Source organism: Pseudopipra pipra, chromosome W (genome assembly GCF_036250125.1).
Source record: "Pseudopipra pipra isolate bDixPip1 chromosome W, bDixPip1.hap1, whole genome shotgun sequence".
Lineage (NCBI taxonomy): Eukaryota > Metazoa > Chordata > Aves > Passeriformes > Pipridae > Pseudopipra > Pseudopipra pipra.
In genome coordinates, this window is record NC_087580.1 from 41,378,811 (window position 1) to 41,399,185 (window position 20,375).

General features: G+C 56.4%; 1 protein-coding gene and 1 pseudogene across 1 annotated transcript in view; one reads left to right on the plus strand and one right to left on the minus strand.

The window, feature by feature from the left end:
* Positions 1-17,609, plus strand: part of LOC135405246 (zinc finger protein 850-like) — a 195,080-nt pseudogene extending 177,471 nt beyond the window's left edge.
* The window catches only part of LOC135405526 (gastrula zinc finger protein XlCGF7.1-like), a 98,452-nt gene continuing 81,703 nt past the window's right edge, over positions 3,627-20,375 (minus strand). Inside the window, exon 2 of the mRNA XM_064640235.1 lies at positions 3,627-4,819. Within this exon, the coding sequence (XP_064496305.1) occupies positions 4,065-4,819 (755 nt within the window). The 3' untranslated portion in view covers positions 3,627-4,064. The remainder of the gene's footprint in view (positions 4,820-20,375) is intronic.

The following is a 20,375-nucleotide window of genomic DNA, read 5'->3' on the forward strand; positions in this document are numbered from 1 at the left end:
CTGTGCTTGCTGCTGCAGAGACCCCCAGGGAACAAACCCAGCGAGTAGTTTCAGGGAGGTGTCCCTAAGGAGGACACTTGCCTTATTATTGCTTATTATTTGTAATATCTTACAGATCTATCATACAACACCTAAGGATGGATTCTATAGAATATGTGCCAGAGATGTTTGGGTTGGGTCTGGCTGAGCTGCAGTTCAGTTCCCCACAGCAGCCCTCCCAGGGCTGGGCTTGGCATTGGCAGCTGGAAGGGGGTTGAGAACACCCCAGTGTTTTGGCCACTGCTGAGCACAGCACCAACACTGGGACATTCCTTCCTTAGCTGAGGGCAAGAGCCTGGCAGGGGACCCAAGTAGGCCAACTGAGCCCAACTGACCCAAGGGACATTGCAGACCATGGGAGGTCAGCTCAGCTCTAAAAGCTGAGGCAGGGAGCAGGAGGGGGGCATTCATTGTCTGATGGCTGCCTGCTGAGGAACCGTCCCGCGGACCCAAGCCCTGCTCCTCGGGAGTGGCCGACCATGGCTGCTCATGGGAAGCAGAGAACAAACCCTGCTGTCTTTGGCTTCTGTGTGACCAAGCTTTGTTCTGCTTTTTGCTTTGAATAAACTGCCTTATCCCAACCCACTATTTTGTTTTTCCCACCTTACTCTCTCCCATGTCCTGTTGGGAAGGGGAGTGATAGAGCGGCTGGGAGGGCACCTGGTGTCCAGCCAAAGTCAACCCACCACACACCTGAACACTTCCAGAGACTGCACCACCTCCCTGGGCTACTTGATCCAATGCCTCAACACTCTCTCAGTGGAAAAAGGGTTCTTTAACATCTAATATGAACATTGCCCAACGCAATTTAAGGCCATTTCCTCTCTTCCTGTCACTACAGCCTTGGCAGACCAACCCCCACCCCACTAAAAACCTCCTTTCAGGTCATTGCAGAGAGCAATGAGGTCCCCCCTGAGCCTCCCCTTCTCCAAACTCAACAAGCCCAGTTCCCTCAGCCGTCCCTCAGCAGACATGTTTTCCAGAGCCTTCCCCAGCTCCGTTCCCTTCTCTGGACACGCTCCAGCCCCTCAAGGGCCTTTTGGCACTGAGGGGTCAGAACTGGACACAGCACTCCAGGTGGGGCCTCCCCAGTGCCCAGCACAGAGGGGCAATCACTTCTCTGCTCCTGCTGGCCACACTCTTCTCCACAAAGGCCACGATGCCCTTGGCCTTCTTGCCCCCCTGGGCACACTCTGCCTCATATCCAGCTGCTGTCAAGCAGAACCCCCAAGTCCCTTCCTGCTGAGCAGCTCTCCAGTCCCTCTGCCCCCAGCCTGGAGCGTTCCAGGGGGTTGTTGGGATCCAAGAGCAGGCCCTGACACTTGGCCTTATTGATCCAGCCTGTCCAGATCCCTCTGCAGAGCCTTCCTGCCCTCCAGCACATCCACACTCACACCCAACGTGGTGTCGTCCATGACTTTCCTGAGGGGACACTCGATCCCCTGGCCCAGATCATCAATATTGATGTTAAACAGGAGCAGCCCCAATCCTGAGCCCTTGGGAACCCCACTAGTGACTGGCCCCACCTGGATTTCCTTCCATTCCCCACCACTCCCTGGGCCATCAGACACTTTGTCACCCAGCAAACAGTTCCCCGGGCAAGCCATGAGCAGCCAGTTTGTGCAGGAGATGCTGGGGGAGATGGTGCCAAAGGCTTTCTGGAATTCCACAGAGACACATCCCCAGCCTTTCCCTCAGCTGCTGAGCGGGTCCTTTGTCAGAGAAGGAGATGAGGTTGGTCAGGTAGGACCTGCCTTTCCCAACCCCACGCTGGCTGGGCCTGATCCCCTGGTTGTCCTGCCCCTGCCATGGGATGGCACTGAGGAGGATCTGCTGCATGGACTTCCCCGGTCCTGAGGTCAATGGGACAGGCCAGGAGTTGCCCAGATGCTCCTTTTGGCCCTTCCTGGTGATGGGCATCCCATGTGCTTGTTGCCAGTCAGCTGGGACTTGTGCAGTTGTGCAGCACTGCTGGGGAATGAGTGAGAGTGGCTTGGCCAGCTCTTTCTCCAGCTCCCTCAGGACTCTTGGCTGCATCCCATGTGGGCCCAGGCACTTGGGGGGATCTCACTGGCAGAGCAGGTCACTGACCATTTCCTCCTGCATTGTGGGGGCTTCACTCAGCTCCCCATCACCAGCTTCCAGCCAAAGCCTGCCTGCCAGGTGTCCAAGGGGTCAGTTCTGCTGCCCCCTCCTTCCTTCCCCCACAATGGAAAACTCCCTCATTTTGGGTCCCTGTGCCCCAGACGGCTCCAACCACCACCTCACCCACCAGTCCCACAATCATGGAATGCTTTGGCTTGGGAGGGGCCTTCAGGAGCATCTCAGCACTCTCATAAGAAAGAATTCTTTCCTACTATCTCCTCCAACCCTTCCCTCAATCCGTGTGAAGCCACTGCCCCTTGTCCTGTCCCTCCAGGCCCTTGTCCAAAGTCTCTCTCCATCTTTCTGGTTGGCTCCCTTCAGGCACTGGAAGGCCACAATTAGATCACCCCAGAGCCTGCTCTTCTCCTGCCTGAACAATGCCAGTTTTCTCAGCCCTGAGATATTTCTGAACCTCCCAGAATCCAGGGGCCACTGGGACCCTGCAGAACCTCCTGCATTCAAGTGCTCCTTGTGAAACTGCAGGCTCTCCTGGAACCCAAGGATTCCTGGAACACTGCAGAGCTCACAAAGCCAAGGGGCCACTGTCCCACTGCAGCTCCTTCTGAAGCACAAGGGACCCTGGGACAAAGGGAAATCTCCAAGAATCCAAAGGGCATTTGGGGACTGCAGGGCCTCGTGGGACTAAAGGAACCCTTGGAGACTCTGGAAGTTCATGGAATCCAGGGGCCATTGTGACATGTGGGGCCTCCTGGAAGCAAAGGAATCCTGAGAATTTTTGTGGGAACAAGTTAAGGCAGCAGCAGCTGCATTCAGTTAATCAGGATCAACAAGGAGTGTTTTGGCCCTGAGTGGTGTTTTCCATCCAGAGAGTGCTGTTTGCCAAAGTGGAAACCACTTTGAATGCTCTGCATGGCAGCCTGTGTTTTTCTCTGGTGGCTGAACACAGCCAGCACATGAGGGGAGGGGAATGTGTGGGATCAGGGCACTGCTTTGGGGCCATGCTGGGAATTCCAGTGGACCAAAAGACAAAGCCCAGGCGCTGTTTCCAAAGGAACCCCAATGAAAGGGGGACACCGGAAAGATGGGGGGACAAGTCCTGCAATGGAACTCTGTGTGTGCAGCCTCATTTTCTCCTTCAGCAGCCACAGGAGAGGGGGCAAAAAGTGGGGGTTGGGACCCCTACACTGTTCGGGGGGGAAAAATGGGGATTGAGGGAACAATGGGAAAGTGGGAGGAACAGGGAAAAGGGTGGAAAAGGAGGGATAGTCTGGCAGGTCTGACAGTCCCATGGGGGTCTAAGGGCACAAGGGGGCTAAGAAAGGGGGGGGCAGGCCTTGAGCTTCCAACTTCCTGTGGGGTGCTGGGGGCTGCTGGATCCAATCTCAGCCTTCAGTTATGCCAACAGAATCAATTTAGAGGAATTAGAGAGGTGCGACTGAAAAACTTCTGTTGCCCAGGTTTTAATGATGGCAAAACAGATCTATTGATAGAAATGAATTTATTTAGGGTTACAAATGATCAGACAAAAGATCTTCATCAGAATTATTTATTGCACAATAGACACACTAAAACTACCAGGAGTACAGGATAAGATAGGACAGTGCTCTACACTAAAGCAATTGTTGAAGCCAATTGTTGAAGCTGGCAAAAAAGTAGTAATTCTTAAGTAGAGACGGATGGACCTCCCCCAGACCAACGCTGGTGGGGAGATCTCTGCTCTAAACTTCCAGGACTGACACCCCAAGAAGGGTTCTGTTGGAAGAAGCTGCCCCTATGAAAGGGGACTGGCCCTTTCTGGTCGAAAGGGATGGACTGACAGTCCTTGAACTCCAGGGGTTGCCTCACCATCAGGGGGTTCATTCGGGGTGGAAGCAGCGGCCGAAGCTCTTCCTGCAGTCGGGGCACTGGTAGGGCTTCCCTTACTGGTGGGTCCGTTGGTGTCTGGTCAAGTTAGAGCTCTGGGGAAAGCTCTTCCCACACTCCCCACACTTGTAGGGCCTCTCCCCAGTGTGGATGTGCTGGTGGGTGACAAGGTTGGAGTTCTGGTTGAACCCCTTCCCACAGTCGGTGCAGTGGAAGGCCCACTTCCCTGTATGTGTCTGCTTGTGCTTCAGGAGATATGAGCTGGTCTGAAACCTCTTCCCACAATCCAAGCACTTGTAGGGCCTTTCCCCACTGTGGATGCGCTGGTGGACATGGAGGGTGGAGCTCTCCCTGAAGCTCTTCCCACATTCCCAGCATGAGTAGGGCCGTTCCCCAGTGTGGATGCGACGGTGACTGCGGAGGTTGGAGCTGTCACTGAAGCTCTTCCCACATTTCCCACAGGTGTAGGGCTGCTCTCCAGTGTGGATGTGCTGGTGGCTGAGGAGGTGGGTGCTCTGCCTGAAGCTCTTCCCACATTCTAAGCACTTAAAGGGCTTCTCCATGCTGGGAGCCTGCTCAGGGACCACCAGCTCAGAGCTCTGGCTCAAGGTCCGGCCACCTTCCCAGCACAGGCTGGCTCTTTCCTCCTCAGAGCACCCTGAGATGGCTTTGGAGCCCCTCCTGCGGGGGGATCTCCGGTCCTTTTCTTCCCCGCTGCCTTCCTGCGCCGGGGAGCCCTTCAAAACGGCCTCTCCCACCAGGGTCTCACGGGGGGATTTGTCCTCCGGGCTCTCCGTCCTCAGCTCGGGGCCTGGGGCAGGAAGCAAGAACGACAGGCAGGGGATTTGCCTCCGGCCCACAGGGAAGGCCAAGGACATCCCCCCAACTCCGGCCCCGGCAGGACGGCGGCGCCAGCGGGGTTGTCCTGCAGCCGGGGCCATGCTCGGCTGACAGAGCCAGCACAACACCCGCCCAAAGGGACACTGACTTCCTCCTCACCTGCCTGGGGGGCCCACGGCATCTTCCTCTTCCTCGCAGCCTCCTCCTCCATCCGCCCAAGCTTTGGGAAGGACAAATCCTGATGGGGGGGAAACAAGGGATGAGCGTGTTGGTTGGGGGTTCCTCCTGCCCAAGTCCACCTCTAGAACTCACCGGGCATCCTGTGTCCATAAAAACCTCCAAAACACCAAGATTCAGCCCAGAAAAACCCAAACCACCCAGAATCAAGCAAAAAAGCCCTCAGAAATAGCAAGAAGTCCACCACCTTCCAAAAGCTGAAATTCAGCCAAACAATACTCCAAAATATGAGGATTACCCAAAAAATATCTCCCAGGAGTTCCCTGTCTCTGGTCTCTCCCCTCTGGGGTTCGGACGGTCTCCCCTTTTCGGGATGCTGGAGGTCCCACTTAGAGATTCTGGGAGTCTTGGGGGTCCCAAGGGTTCCTTCTCCAGTGACTCTCGCCTTTGGGTGCCGCATTCCCAGACATTCCCCCTCTCCAGGTTCTCCACTCTGTTTTCTCTGGGATCCCAGGGGTCCGCACTGTCCAGGTTTGCCCTTCTCTGTGCCCCCGGTTTAAGGCTCCCGGGGGTTCCAGGGCTCCTCTCTCTCCGTGCTCCCCCCTCCAGGCTGCCGGGGGTCCCCCAGCTCCGCCATTGCCCCGTTCCGCCCTCCACACTTGGCAGCTCCTGGGCTCCACACCCACCCCCGGCACTCCCGGGGGGCCCCAAACCCCCTGTGTCCCCCCCGCCGGCACCGGGCTGACAATGAAGCCGGCGGGGCCTGACCCAGCAACACCAACCCCCACCGTGGGGGGGACCCGCATCCCCCCACCCACCTCCGGAGCTCTGCCACCAACCCAGCCCAGCACCCCCAAAAAACACCTCCTGCCCACCGCAAAGAGCCCCCAAAGGCACAGCCCTGCACAAGGGCCAGCTGTGTACATGGCAACCAAACAGCCCCACAGGCAGGGGAACACCAGAGGTTGCCCCAGGGCAATGACAGCAGGAAGTGGATCAGGCCCCCTGACATATGGGTGGGCTCTGGGTTCAGCCTGATCAGGGGCAACTGGGCACCAACAGCATGGCCCCGACCGCTGGCTCAGCACAGGGGGCCTGAGCTCCACCCTTTCTCCAGCCTCCACCGCTCTACAAGGATCAAGTCATGGGGACAACAAGGCAGCCCCACAGCACATCCACTCCCACTCTCCCTCCTCCCCCTAGCCCCCCTCTCCCACCCCTTTCCCGGGCTGTTTTCCAGTGTGGATGTGCTTGTGCCGGAGCAGATGAGAGCTTCGGCTAAAGCTCTTCCCACACTCCCCACACTTGTAGGGCTTCTCCCCAGTGTGGATGCGCCCATGGGTGAGGAGGTTGGAGTTCCGCTTGAATCCCTTCCCACAGTCCATGCAGCGGAAGGGCCTCTCATCCGTGTGTGTCTGCTCATGCAGGAGGAGATTTGAGCTGGTCCAAAACCTCTTCCCACATTTAAAGCACTTGTAGGGCCGTTCTCCAGTGCGGATGCGACGGTGGGTGCAGAGATTGGAGCTACGGCTGAAGCTCTTCCCACATTCCTCACATGTGTAGGGTCATTCTCCAGTGTGGGTGCGCTGGTGGCTGAGGAGATCAGAGCTGTCTCTGAAGCTCTTCCCACATTCCCTACACGTGTAAGGCCGTTCCCCACTGTGGATGTGCTGGTGTTGGAGCAGGGAGGAGCTACGGTTGAAGTTCTTCCCACATTCCAAGCACCTGAAGGGCTTCTCCCTGCTTAGAGGCTGCTCAGGGACCGCCAGCTCAGAGCTCCCCCTCAAGCTCCAGCTGCCTTCCCGGCACAGGCTGGCTCTTTCCTCCTCAGAGCACCCTGGGCTGGCTTTGGAGCCCCTCCTGCGGGGGGATCTCCGGCCCTTTTCCTCCCCGCTGCCTTCCTGCGCCGGGGAGCCCTTCAAAACGGCCTCTCCCACCAGGGTCTCACGGGGGGATTTGTCCTCCAGGCTCTCCGTCCTCAGCTCGGGGCCTGGGGCAGGAAGCAAGAAGGACAGGCAGGGGATTTGCCTCCGGCCCACAGGGAAGGCCAAGGACATCCCCCCAACTCCGGCCCCGGCAGGACGGCGGCGCCAGCGGGGTTGTCCTGCAGCCGGGGCCATGCTCGGCTGACAGAGCCAGCACAACACCCGCCCAAAGGGACACTGACTTCCTCCTCACCTGCCTGGGGGGCCCAAGGCATCTTCCTCTTCCTCGCAGCCTCCTCCTCCATCCGCCCAAGCTTTGGGAAGGACAAATCCTGATGGGGGGAAAACAAGGGCAGACTGCATTGGCTTGGGTGTTCCTTCTGCCCAAGTCCATCTCTAGAACTCACCCGGCATCCTGTGACCATAAAAACCTCCAAAACACCAAGATTAAGCCCAGAAAAGCCCAAATCACCCAGATGCAGGCAAAAAAATCCCTCAGAAATAGTAAGAAGATCCTCATCCCCCCAAACCGCACAAAGTTGAAATTCAGATGAAAAATACTCCAAAATACGAAGATTAGCCCCCTCTCCCTCCCCATAGGCCCCCTCTCCCACCCCTTTCCCACCCACCCCCCAAACCCCGGCTCCCCCCAGCTCTCTTTGGGGGTGACCCACTGCCCCTCACGCTCCCTTTGGGGGTCCCACCCGCTCTTTTCACTTCTCTCATCCCTTTCCCATTGTGGCCGCTCCGCTCACCCGACAGCGGCAGGAAGGGCAGGGACAGGGGCGGAGCAGCAACAGCAACAGCAGGAGAACAATCACCCCCCCATCCCGCAGGTGCCCTGGAAGGGGGAACTTGTCCCAAATATCCTGGGGGGAGGGCAAGGAGGTCGTGACATATTTGGGCTGCCAGCACAGATTTCCCTGCAAAGTCTGCACTGAGTCAAGCTCTGCACAGGAGACTGTGACCCAGGGATGGGATTGGAGAGGCTCCCCCAGGTCCCCAGAATCAATCAGCAACCAGGAATATGCACAAAAAAAGGCCCCTACGAAGATTTTGGGGGGGAGTGTCCTGTAGGGAGGGGACAGTGTCACCCCACCAGAGCAGGGCTGGCAAGTGGGAGGGAGGCTGCTCCAGGGCTCTGCAAGAGGCCTCAGGCTCTGCTCAACCCCAGCACTGCCTGGTACCAACACCCCCGGCTGCACCCGGCCCTGGGCAGCTCTGCTGCCACAGGCTGTACCCTCACCGTGGCCCTGCAATGGCCCTGCCTGTCCCTCACCCGTGGCCCTGCCCGTGGCCCTGTCCCTTGGCTCTCTCTCTGCCAGCTCAGTGTGGGGCACACGGGCTGGGGGTCCCTCCCAAGCCCCCGGGCAGCCGGCGTTGGCTGGGTGGATGTGAGGGCTGGGCCTGCTCAGCACAGCCCCGGCCTCGTGCCCAGCACCTCTTTCCTGACCCACACAAGAGCTTCCTGGCCCCCCAGGGCTCCCCTGCTGCTGCCTCTGCTCCTGGCCCTGCCTTTGCTGCTCCCTTGGCTGGGGCAGCGGCTGCAGGGGGGGGGATGGTAGCAGCTTCAGCTCCTGAGCAGTTCCTGGGGGGGAATTCAGCCCGGAGGGGACGGGCAGGGACCTGATGGGGATGGACAGGGGCCCAGCAGGGACAGCCAGGGCCTGCAGGGGAAGGCACAGGGACAACCTGGACCCCCACACTGACACGGCTGTCTCTGCTCCTCCTTGCAGGATCCGTGGCCAGGCACAGTTTGTGTTCCTGGGTGCCCACCATCTCAGCACTTGGAGACGCTCAAATCAGTGCCCGCAGCTCTGCAGCAAAGCCCCAGCTCACCTGGCACACAGGGGATGGACACAGCACCTGCTCGGGGATGGGCATTCACAGCTTTGCCCTCTTCCCCACCACAGGGCTCTCCTTCCTCAGCAGCACCTCTGCCTTGCACTTATTCTCAGCCTCACCTCAGGGACAGCTCTGGGCTCACCTCCGCGCCACTTCTCAGCCTCACCTCAGGGCCTGGGCTCAAGGACAGGAACCTGCAGGGAGGGAACATCAGGTGCAAGCTGAGGGCTGCCTGCTTGCACTGGCCTCTGGGCTTCCTTCTCCTCCTACAACCAGCCCAGAACTCAGCCTGCTTTTCTAACACCACACATTTACAGACTAACCTTGGAGATAGATATGGACAGACATCTCTATCACCCTGGGGATAGAGCCTCAAGCATGTGCTGCCATAGGAATGGCAATCACAGAATCACAGAATCAGTCACGTTGGAAAAGACCTCCAAGATCATCAAGTCCAACCCTGGATCCAACCCCGCCGTGCTTCCCAGACCATGGCACTGATGCCACATCCACTCTCACCTTCAACACCTCCAGGGACGCTGACTCCACCCCCTCCCTGCCCAGCCCATTCCAAGGCCTGATTACTCTCTCTGCAAAAAATTCCTTCCTAATATCCAAACTAAACCTCTCCTGGCACAGCTCAAGACCCAGCCCTCTTGTCCTACTGCTGCTTCCTGGCAGAACAGCCCCACCCCCACCTGGCTACACCCTCCTGGCAGGGACTTGCAGAGAGTGATGATTCATTCTGGGAACCTGAGGGAGCCTCTGCAATCCCATCCATGGGGCACAATCTCCTCTCCAGAGCTTGACTCACTGCAGACTTTGCAGGGAAATCTCTGCTCGCAGCTGCATCCTGAGCCCAAGGTCAGTTTGTATCCACAAGTGCTGATCCAATGGGTGCCCTGGGATTGGAGCCTGGGCTCTAATTAACCTCTCCTGTGCTGCCAAACAACAGGAGCTGTACGGCCAAGGGACAAACTGTGATCCCTGTCAGTGTCCATGGTCCCTGTCAGTGTCCTTCAGGGAAAGTGGGAGGAGGAAATGAAGAAACTGGTTTGGAACTAAACTGATGTTAAAGTGGGAAAAACCTCCTTACATGGAAATAAAACTTAGACAGTTTTTCCTGGGCTGAACGAGCTCATTCAGGGATGAAAGACTGGGACTTCTGTGGACACTTCTGCTGGTTTCTTTGGACACTTGTGTTCCTTCAGAGAGCCCCTGGAAACACTCTGCTGTTCACTCCCAGTGCCACCAGTGCCTGGGTCCTGTCTGCAGCAGCAGATTGCAGTGGGACGGGAGAAATGCTTTTCTGAGCCTCTGGGCTGGACACAGGCACAGCCTGACCCTGAACCCAAGGGAAACAAAGACAAATTCCACGGCTTTAGCTGGAGCAAGGTTGGGGGGTTTTCCTGAGGGCAGCACTACACCAGACTTTTGTGTGTGTGTGTGAGACAGGCAGAACCACAAATGCCTTGTTATTGCTTATTATTTGTAATATCTTATAGATATATCATACAACACCTAAGAATGGATTCTGTAGAATATGTGCCATAAATATGACACAGAATATATCTGATTATTGCTTTATCTGTCTGTCCAGACAGATATTGAGTATGAAGAGTATATTGAGTATTTGAGGGATATGTTCCTCTCACTACCCTGTGAGCTCCACTCCCAGTGCCAGCAAATTCCTGAAGCTCCCACTTCTGTGCCCTTCAGGTTTTGGCAGATTTGCGAGAGCAGGGGAATCATTCCCTGCAGCCCCTTTGCACTGTAGGAAATGGGAGCCCTGTGCACATCCTGCTGCCTCCAGATTCCATTCTGGATGTGGGAAGGACCCTGTGGGGAGCAAAGAAATGCCTGGTTCTGCAGGAGCTGCAGATGCTCAAGGGGCAGCAGGACCAAGTCAGGGGCCTGAAGGGGGCCTGGGGGGCTTTGGGGTCTGGGAGGGTCCTGGGGGAGATGGGGATGGGCTTTGGGGATTGGGGGTAAAGACCAGGACAGACCAGCACAGACCAGTACCTCCTCACTGCTTCCCAGATCTCTCCTGGAGCTGGACCACGTTGTCATGGGACACCTGAGCCCCCCCAGTGCCCTCCCAGTACAGCCCAGTGCCCCCAGTACAGCCCACTGTGTTCCTGTCCCAGGGTGCTGGGTGATCCCTCTTTGAGGGGGGTTGGAAGTGATTTGAGGGGGGGCTGGGGAAGATTTGGGGGGATCTGAGGAGTTTGGATGGGGATTTGGGGGTTTTGAGTGCCTTTAGGGAAGTTAAAAGAGGTCTTGGGGACATTGGGGGGTCAGAGGTACCTATGGGGGGAGGGGATTAAAGGGAAAATGGAGGTTAGGAGACATTTGGGGAGGGTTAATGAGGCCTGGGCGGGCAGAGGAGGGGCTGCACCACGAGCAGGTGAGTCTTGAGACCCCCCCTGGTGTCCCCAAGACCCTCTTGGTGTCCCCAGTTCCTCCCTTGACACCCCGAGGCCCCCCTGGTGTCTCCAATGTTCCCAGGGACTTCCCATAGCCCTAATTCCCCCCTAGGCACCCCCAATTCCACTGTCCACAAACCCCTCCCCACTGTCCCCAAGGCCCATCCCTGATGTCCCCAACACTCCATCTCACCCCAGGAGCCCCCCCTGGACCCTCTGACCACAAAAACGCCCCCACACACATTCACAGAAAGGCCAAGGGCATCTGGTGACACGTTGGGGACAGTTGGGGGGCTTTGTGGGGCACTGGGGGATTACTGGGGGATACTAAGACACACAGGGGGGAAACAGGGGGCACTGGGAGGGACTGGGGGGTTACTGGGAAATTACCAGGACACACGGGGAGACACTGGCAGGTTACTGGGCCATACTGGGGGTTACTGGGTGCTCACTGCAGGATCACTGGGCCATACGGGGGGGCAGTGGGAGGTCACTGGGACACACTGGATGGTCACTGAAGGGGTCACTGGAAAGTCACTGGGATATACTGGGGTCTAGGGATCCCCTTACCTGGATGTGGTACATTTCCCCCCCCGGATTTTGGGGGCCATCCCTAGGACCTCTTCTTTTTGGGGCTGGGGGACCCCCTGGACCCACTGCTGGGCTTTAGGGGACCCCCCAAAATGCCCTCAAAACCCATGAAATCCCCCCTCGACACATCAAAACCTTCTCAAGGTCCCCTCAAATGCCCTCAGAGACCTCATCCCTCCCCAGCACCCTCTAAACCCTCTCAGTGACCTGCAGAACCCACCTGGGACACCCCAGTCCCCTTTAGGGACCCCCCCAATCCTCCTCAGAGACCCTCAAAACCGTCTAAGACCCCGTAAACCCCCTAGAGACCCCAAAACTGCCTAAAAGGTCCCGCCAGGACCCCCAAACCTCCTCAGAGACCCCCAAAGCCGACCTGGCACCCCCCAAATCTCCTCAGAAACCAAAACCCCCTCAGAGACCCCCAAACCCCTTCAGGAACCTTCAACCACCCCCTGAGTCCCCTCAGGACACCGAACTCCCTCAGGGACCCCTCAAAGCCTCCTCGGTTATCCCCGAACCCCCCCGCTAAACCCTCCCGAGCCCCCCCGGGGGGACTCACAGCACTCAGAGCGAACCGCAGGCCCCGCCGCCATCACCGATTCCCGGCTGCGCGCGCACCGCGTTCAGAGAACGCCGCCGCAGCCAATCAGCGCGCGGCCACGCCCCCGCAGACCCGCCCCCGCCCCTGCCGCGTTGGCTGCCGGGAATCGGTGATGGCGGCGGGTCGGTCGGTGAGCTCTGAGTGCAGGCGGGGGGTGCGGGAGAGCGGGGTCTGGGGATCCCCTCGGGGGCTGCGGGGAGCGCGGCTGTGGGTGGAAAGGCTGGAGGGCTCGGGAGGGTTTAGCGCGGGGGTTCGGGGTTCCCGAGAGGCAGAGCGCGGGATTGCAACCCTGTCGGGGGCCGCGGGGCCCGGGAGGCCTCCCAAGAACCCGGATGTTGGATTCGGGTCCTGAGAAATTCCTTCGGAAAAAAAATTCAAAACTACCCAACCAAAAAAAGAAGCGAAAAAAATGAAAAGGGAGAAAAAGATGAAGGAAAAACTGCAAGGGCCAGGATGATTTTATTGCTTTGGTTCAGTTTTTCCTTGGTCTCCTCCTTCTCAGATTCTCTGCTCCCTTCCTTTACAGAAAGCTCTTCTGCTGTTTTGTGTCTTTGGGGCCTCTTAGGGGCTTTTAGGGATCCCTGAGGAGGTTTTAGGGTGTCTCTGAGGGGGTTTGATCTCGTGAGGGGACTTAGGAAGGAGACTGAAGGTCGCTGAAGGGGTTTGGGAATCTCTCAGGCAGTTTTGGAATCTCCAAAGGAACTGGGAGGTCCTGGAGTGCTTGGGGGGGGTGTCTTTGAAGGTGTTTTGTGCGTTTCTAGGGGGATTTCAGAAGTCCCAGATGTTTTGAGGGTCCCTGAGGGGGTTTTGGAGGTCCCTGAAAGGGCGTGGGGGGTCCCAGGTGGGTTTTGCAGGTCACTGAGAGGGTTTAGGGGGTCCTGGGGGTGGATGAGGTCTCTGAGGGGATTTCAGGGGTCCTTGAAGAGGTTTGGATGGGTCCAGAGGTGGATTTCTGAGGGGATTTCAGGGGTTTTGAGGTTATTTTGTGGGGTCTCTATGTCGGCAGACCGACCTCAGGGAAAAGGGGATCCCAGTTTCCCCCCTGAACCCCAGAGACCCCCAAAACTCAGCACACAGAGACCCCACAGGGAGGGGGGCCTGGAGGTCCCCTAAAGCCAAGAAGTGGGGTTCAAGGGGTCCTCCAGCCCCCAGGGGAGGGATCCTGTGGGTGCCCGAAAAAATCCGGAGGGAAGATGTACCACATCTGGGTAAGGGGATCCCAGTGCCCCCAGTATATCCCAGCAACCCTCAGTATGGCCCAGGAACCCCCTCAGTGACAAGCCAGTGTTTCCCAGTAACCTCCCACTGCCCCCCAGTATGGCCCAGTAACCTCCCAGTGTCCCCCCGTGTGTCCTGGTAATCCCCCAGTAACTCCCCAGTCCCTCCCAGTGCCCCCTGGTTCCCCCTAGTGTGTCCCAGTATCCCCCAGTAATCCCCTAGTGCCCCACAAAGCCCCCCAACTGTCCCCAGGGTGTCCCCAGATGCCCTTGGCCTTTCTGTGAATGGGGAGGGGGGTGTTTTTGGTCAGAGGGTCTGGGGGGGCTCCTGGGGTGAGATGGAGGGTTGGGGACATCAGGGACGGGGTTGGGAGACAGTGGGGAGAGGTTTAGGGACAGTGGAATGGGGGGTGTCAAGGGGGGAAATGGCCTTGGGGAGGCCCTGGGGACACTGGAGACTCCAGAGTGGTCTCAGGATGTCAAAGGTTGGGAGTGCAGACACCAAGAGGGTCTTGGAAACACTGGGGGGGGGGTCTCAGGACTCACCTCGTTGTGGTGCAGCCCCTCTTTTCCCATCCCAGGCCCCATTAACTCCCCCTAAAGTCCCCTAACCCCCATTTTCTCTTTAATCCCCTCCCCCCACAGATCCTTTTGACCCCCCAAAACCCCTTTGAACTCCCCGAAATGCACCCAAAGCCCCCCAAAACCCTCCAAATCCCCATCCAACCCCTCCCCCAATCCCCTGAAATTTCCCCCAGCCTTCCCCGAAATGCCTCCAACCCCCCCTGGGACAGGAACACAGTGGACTGTACTGGGGGCACTGGGCTGTACTGGGAGAGCAGTGGGGGGGCTCAGGTGTCCCACGACAAGGTGGCCCAGCTCCAGGAGAGATCTAGGGAGCAGTGAGGAGGTACTGGTCTGTGCTGGTCTGTACTGGTCTGTGCTGGTTTGTACCCCCAATCCGCAAAGCCTCTCCCCAGCTTCTCCAGGACCCACCCAGACCCCAAAGCCCCCCAGGCTCCTGAGTTGGTCCTGCTGCCCCTTGAATGTTTCCAGCTCTTGCAGAACCAGGCATTTCATCAGCAAATGTGCAGGTGACACCAAGCTGGAGGTGTGTTGATGTGCTGGAAGGCAGGAGGGCTTTGGAGCACAGATGGTGTGAGGAGAGGCTGAGGGAGCTGGGGGTGTTGAGGCTGGAGAAGAGGAGGCTCAGGGGAGACCTCCTGACTGTCTGCAAGTCCCTGCCAGGAGGGTGTAGCCAGGTGGGGGTGGGGCTGTTCTGGCAGGAACTGCCCAGGGCTGGGTCTTCAGCCGGGGGTGTTGGTACCAGCCACTGCTGGGGCCGAGCAGAGCACGAGGCCTCTTGCAGACCCCTGAAGCAGCCTCCCACTTGCCAGCCCTGCCCTGGTGGGGTGACACTGTCCCCTCCCTACAGGACACTCCCCCGAAATCTTCGTGGGGGCCTTTTGTGTCTATTCCTGATTACTGATTCCTGCTGGGGACCTGAGGGAGCCTCTGCAATCCCATCCATGGGGCACAGTCTCCTCTCCAGAGCTTGACTCACTGCAGACTGTGCAGGGAAATCTGTGCTGGCAGCCCCAGTATGTCACGATCCCCCATGCTCCCCCAGGATATTTGGGACGAGTTCCACCTTCCCGGGCACCCATGGGATGGGGGGCAATTGTTCTCCTGCTGTTGCTGCTCCTGCTCCACCCCTGTCCCTGCCCTTCCTGCCGCTGTCGGGTGAGTGGAGCGGCCACGATGGGAAAGGGGCGAGAGAAGTGAAAAGAGCGGGTGGGACCCCCAAAGGGAGCGTGAGGGGCGGTGGGTCACCCCCAAAGGGAGCTGGGGGGAGCTGGGGTTTGGGGGGCCAGTGGGAAAGGGGTGTGAAAGGAGGGCTGAGAGGAGGGGAGAGAGCGGGAGCGGGGTTGCCATGGGGGCGTCCCCATGCCTTGATCTCTGCAGTGCAAGGGAGGCTGGAGAGAGGTGGGAGCTGCTAGAGCCCCAAGAGACTGGAGAGGGGTTGCAGAGAAGGGGAAACCTGGACAGTAGGGATCCCTGGGATCCCCGGGACAACAGAGTGCAGAACCTAGAGAGGGGGAATGTCTGGGAACATGGCACCCCAAAGGCGTAAGGCAGAGGAGGAGGTACTCTTGGCACCCTCAACACTCCCAGCATCCCTAAGTGGGACCCCCAGTATTGCAGAGAGGGGAGACCCTTTGAAACCCAGAGGGGGAGAAAGAGGGGGAACTTCTAGGAGAGTTTTGCAGGCTAATCTTCATGTTTTGTAGTATATTTTAACTGAATCTCAACTTTTTGCAGTTTATGGCGGGGGAACTTCATCTCACTATTTCTGAGGGGTTTTTTGCTTGATTCTGGGTGGTTTGGGTTTTTCTGGGCTGAATCTTGGTGTTTTGGAGCTTCTTATGGACACGGGATGCCCAGTGAGCTCTAGATATGGACTTCGACAGGAGGAACCCCCAAGCCAACGCGCTCAGCCCTTGTTTTCCCCCCCATCAGGATTTGTCCTTCCCAAAGCTTGGGCGGATGGAGGAGGAGGCTGCGAGGAAGAGGAAGATGCCTCGGGCCCCCCAGGCAGGTGAGGAGGCAGTCAGTGTCCCTTTGGGCGGGTGTTGTGCTGGCTCTGTCAGCCGAGCATGGCCCCGGCTGCAGGACAACCCCGCTGGCGCCGCCGTCCTGCCGGGGCCGGAGTTGGGGGGATGTCCTTGGCCTTCCCTGTGGGCCAGAGGCAAATCCCCTCCCTGTCCTTCTTGCTTCCTGCCCCAGGCCCCGAGCTGAGGACGGAGAGCCCAGAGGACAAATCCCCCCGTGAGACCCTGGTGGGAGAGGCCGTTTTGAAGGGCTCCCCGGCGCAGGAAGGCAGCGGGGAGGAAAAGGGCCGGAGATCCCCCCGCAGGAGGGGCTCCAAAGCCATCCCAGGGTTCTCTGAGGAGGAAAGACCCAGCCTGTGCCAGGAAGGCGGCTGGAGCTTGAGGGGGAACTCTGACCTGGTGGTCCCTGAGCAACCTCCCAGCAGGGAGAAGCCCTTCAGATGCTTGGAATGTGGGAAGAGCTTCAGGAAGAGTGCCCACCTGATCCGGCACCAGCACATTCACACCGGGGAACGGCCCTACAGGTGTGGAGAATGTGGGAAGAGCTTCAGGGACAACTCCAGCCTCCTCAGCCACCAGCGCATCCACACTGGGGAACAGCCCTACAAGTGTGGGGAATGTGGGAAGAGCTTCAGGCAGAGCTTCCACCTGATTAGGCACAAGCACATCCACACTGGGGAACGTCCCTATACCTGTGGGGAATGTGGGAAGAGCTTTAGCGACAGGTCCAACCTCCTCACCCACCAGCGCATTCACACTGGGGAACAGCCGTACAAGTGTTCAGAATGTGGGAAGAGCTTCAGTGACAACTCCAGCCTCCGCAAACACCAGCACATCCACACTGGGGAACGGCCCTACACGTGTGGGAAATGTGGGGAGAGCTTCAGCCAGAGCTCCCACCTCCACACCCACCAGCGCATCCACACTGGGGAACGGCCCTACAAGTGCGTGGAATGTGGGAAGAGGTTTCACACCAGCTCACATCTCCTTCTGCACCAGCGGACGCACACGGATGAGAGGCCCTTCCGCTGCACCGACTGCGGGAAGGGCTTCAACCGCAACTCCACCCTCGTCACCCACCGACGCAGCCACACCGGGAAGAGGCCCTACAAGTGTGGGGAGTGTGGGAAGAGCTTCGCCCACAGCTCTGCCCTAATCAGTCACCAGCGCCTCCACACTGGAGAACGGCCTTACAAATGCTTGGAATGTGGGAAGAGCTTCACTCAGAGCTCTAAGTTGACCAAACACCAACGGACCCACCAGTAAGGGAAGCCCTGTGAGTGCCCCGACTGCGGGAAGAGCTTCGGCCGTAGGACTGACACACAAAAAAGGTTTCAAAAGGTCTTCGGGATTTTGAGTATCTGCACTGCAACATCAATTTATTCTTTTGAATACGTGTAAGTTTAACCTCATTTTAGTCTGAAAGCCAAATTCACCACTACCCCATTCCCTGATAACCGTGGGCTGATTCTGACAAGTGAGGCAAAAATTACCCACTGCCCAGCAAAAACCAGTGGGGCCAGCCAGTGGTCTCTGCCCAGGCAGCCCAGTTTCCCCAGTCTCATCTCAAAATGACCAGTTACACTGAAGCAAAGACCACTGGAACCAGTGCAACAAGCCCCAGTCTGACTTTCACACCTGCCCACGTGTCCTGTTTTCTGCTGCTCTACAGACTTCCTTCTTTAAAATACAATGGGAAAATGAACAGTTTTTGGGGTTGTTTTGGTTTTGGGCTCGGGTGGTTTTTTTCCCCCCACTGTTCTCATTAACCTCATTTCAAATCTATTTCAGTGTTTGAAGATGAATTACAATTTTGAATGATTTTTAATGTTAATGCCTTGACCAAAGTATCAAAACATGAAAAATAAAAAAAAAAAACCACAAAGCTGTCCATTATTGTCACACTCAAACACTCAGAAGTACTAACATAAGCACAGTGAAAAACCCATAAATAAGACCATTAAAATAATTTTAATTTTTTTATGTTAATATATTTTTACTAAGCTTAACATAAGGAAATTTAGTTCCTGACATCAGCTTTCCCCACCTCTCAAAAAGGTAATTTAGTTACATCTTAGTCACCCTTGAAAGGCTCTTTCCAGTTGGGTTTGCCTCTGCCTTAGACACTCATGAGATCTGCCAAAACCAATTTAAGGGCAAATTTCCCCACCAGGTCCAACTGCATTGGTTGTACCAAAAACTTTGCAAGTAACCCCACAACTTTCATCTTAAACTCTTCTCTCAACCTTGTAAAATAATTAGCAGTAAACAGACCTGATAATGTGTTATAATTAAGAACATGTTCTTGTTCTCAAAGTCATTCATACACCAAAAAGATGCCACAGGAATGGCCAAAATATTAATAGCAACTTCTACACTTTGGAAATCTACATTTGGTTTAAAAGATTTCACAGTGGTTGTTTCCTTAGGAATTCAGGCACATTTTACTAACAAGTTTCAATAAAGTTACAAAAACATCTTCCTCCACTAAGACACAGGCAGTGATCCTAACCTGAGGTGGACACTGAAAAGCCCAATTTTTTTCTTAGCTGTCATGAGTCTTTCATTCCTTCTGTCACATCAATTAGGCATCAGCCCATTTTTCAAGCTGCTGTTATCTACCAGCTCCTGGTTTGGTTTCCAAGCCCAGTATTTTGGCCACAATAAAATCAGGGCCCTGGGCAGTCATGTCAGAATGACAAAGAGTACTGACCCTCCCTGCCAAGGGAGACAAACCATTCCCAACCTCGACCAAAGGTTCAAGGCAACGATTCTGAAACAAAATTTACAAAGTTTTTCTCTTCAGTTTTTTGCTGCAATTCTCTGTTGCTCTATTAAAAGACCACAGCAGTGAAAGACAAGGCCTGATGGCCAAACCCAGGGCTTCAGCCACTTGAGGTCTATTGAAACCTTCTGTTCCTCAAGTGGGAGACTGAAATCCAACACGTACAACACCCACGCATGAGACACCAACACATTGACCAAGTTTTCCAGAGTGAAATCTGAGGCTTCAACTTCAAAACTGAGGTGACCTCCCCTGGAAATGGAATTGCCTCCAGCAGAGGGAGCTGAATGGACAGAATGAGGCTGTGAACAAACCAAACCTCAAGGTCTGGGTCTCAAAGTCCATTAAAGCAAGGTTTTAGTCTCGAAGACACATCCCTGGTAACTTTGACACTGCAGGAAAGAGCAGACGTGTCCTTCCTGGCCAGCAAAGTCCATCATGAGTTCCTGTTAGAGACTGCACAGAACATGAGTGCCCTGGACAGCCCTAGTTCTGCTTTTACCACCATCAGATGTTCTGTAAGCACAGCAGTCAAAGCACAACTCACGTAGGTTTGGGTATTTTCGGCTAAGGCTGTTTGCCAGGTTTCTCAGATTTAGAGAGGAATTCCCAGTAAGATGTGACTTTATTCACAGATGCACTCTTTTTTGGGTGTTATTTTAAAATAATAAACTGTATTGCATTAAGCAAAGTATGTCAACTTCAGTAAAGCTTCAATAAAGTGTCAGGCGACTGTTGAGCACCTCAGCGAATTCATCTGTAAGCAAAAAGCTCAGGGGCATTGTGGTGGCCTCCGTCCCTCTGCACACAGACATCACCTCCCAGCTCTGCTTCTCTGCTTGACCACCTTTGCCCCTCCAACTGCTCCCCGTAGCATCCCAGCTCTCTTTTGCTGCACAAGTGGAGTGCTCTCCTCAAGTCTTGCACCTGTTCTCTGCTGCTCTCCTTCCCCGCTCCTTTCACCATCTTCAACCCTGCCTGTTTGTGGAGCCCACTCTGACCCCCTCCCTCCACAATCTCCTTCTGGCCTGCCATCTCCCAAGCAGATCTCGGGCTGCTTTGGAAAGCCTGATGGCAAAGCTGCTCTCCCTGACTTGCACGTCTGCCCTGCTCTTTAGGCAGGACCAGGCTAAGGGGCAAACGATACGCACGCCACGTGGAAGGTGAAATCACCCGCTTCTGCAAGACTCTCGGAAGAAAGTGTGGTATCAAGGTAATGAGCTCCCCCGTTGCTGAGACTCTTGTCTGTGCCATCGGCAGGGCACTCCTGTGAGCCAAAGGCACCCGGAATCGGTGGGGCTGACAGGGCCTCAGTGTCCCTGATGAGAGGGTTCCTGCTGTCCCCAAG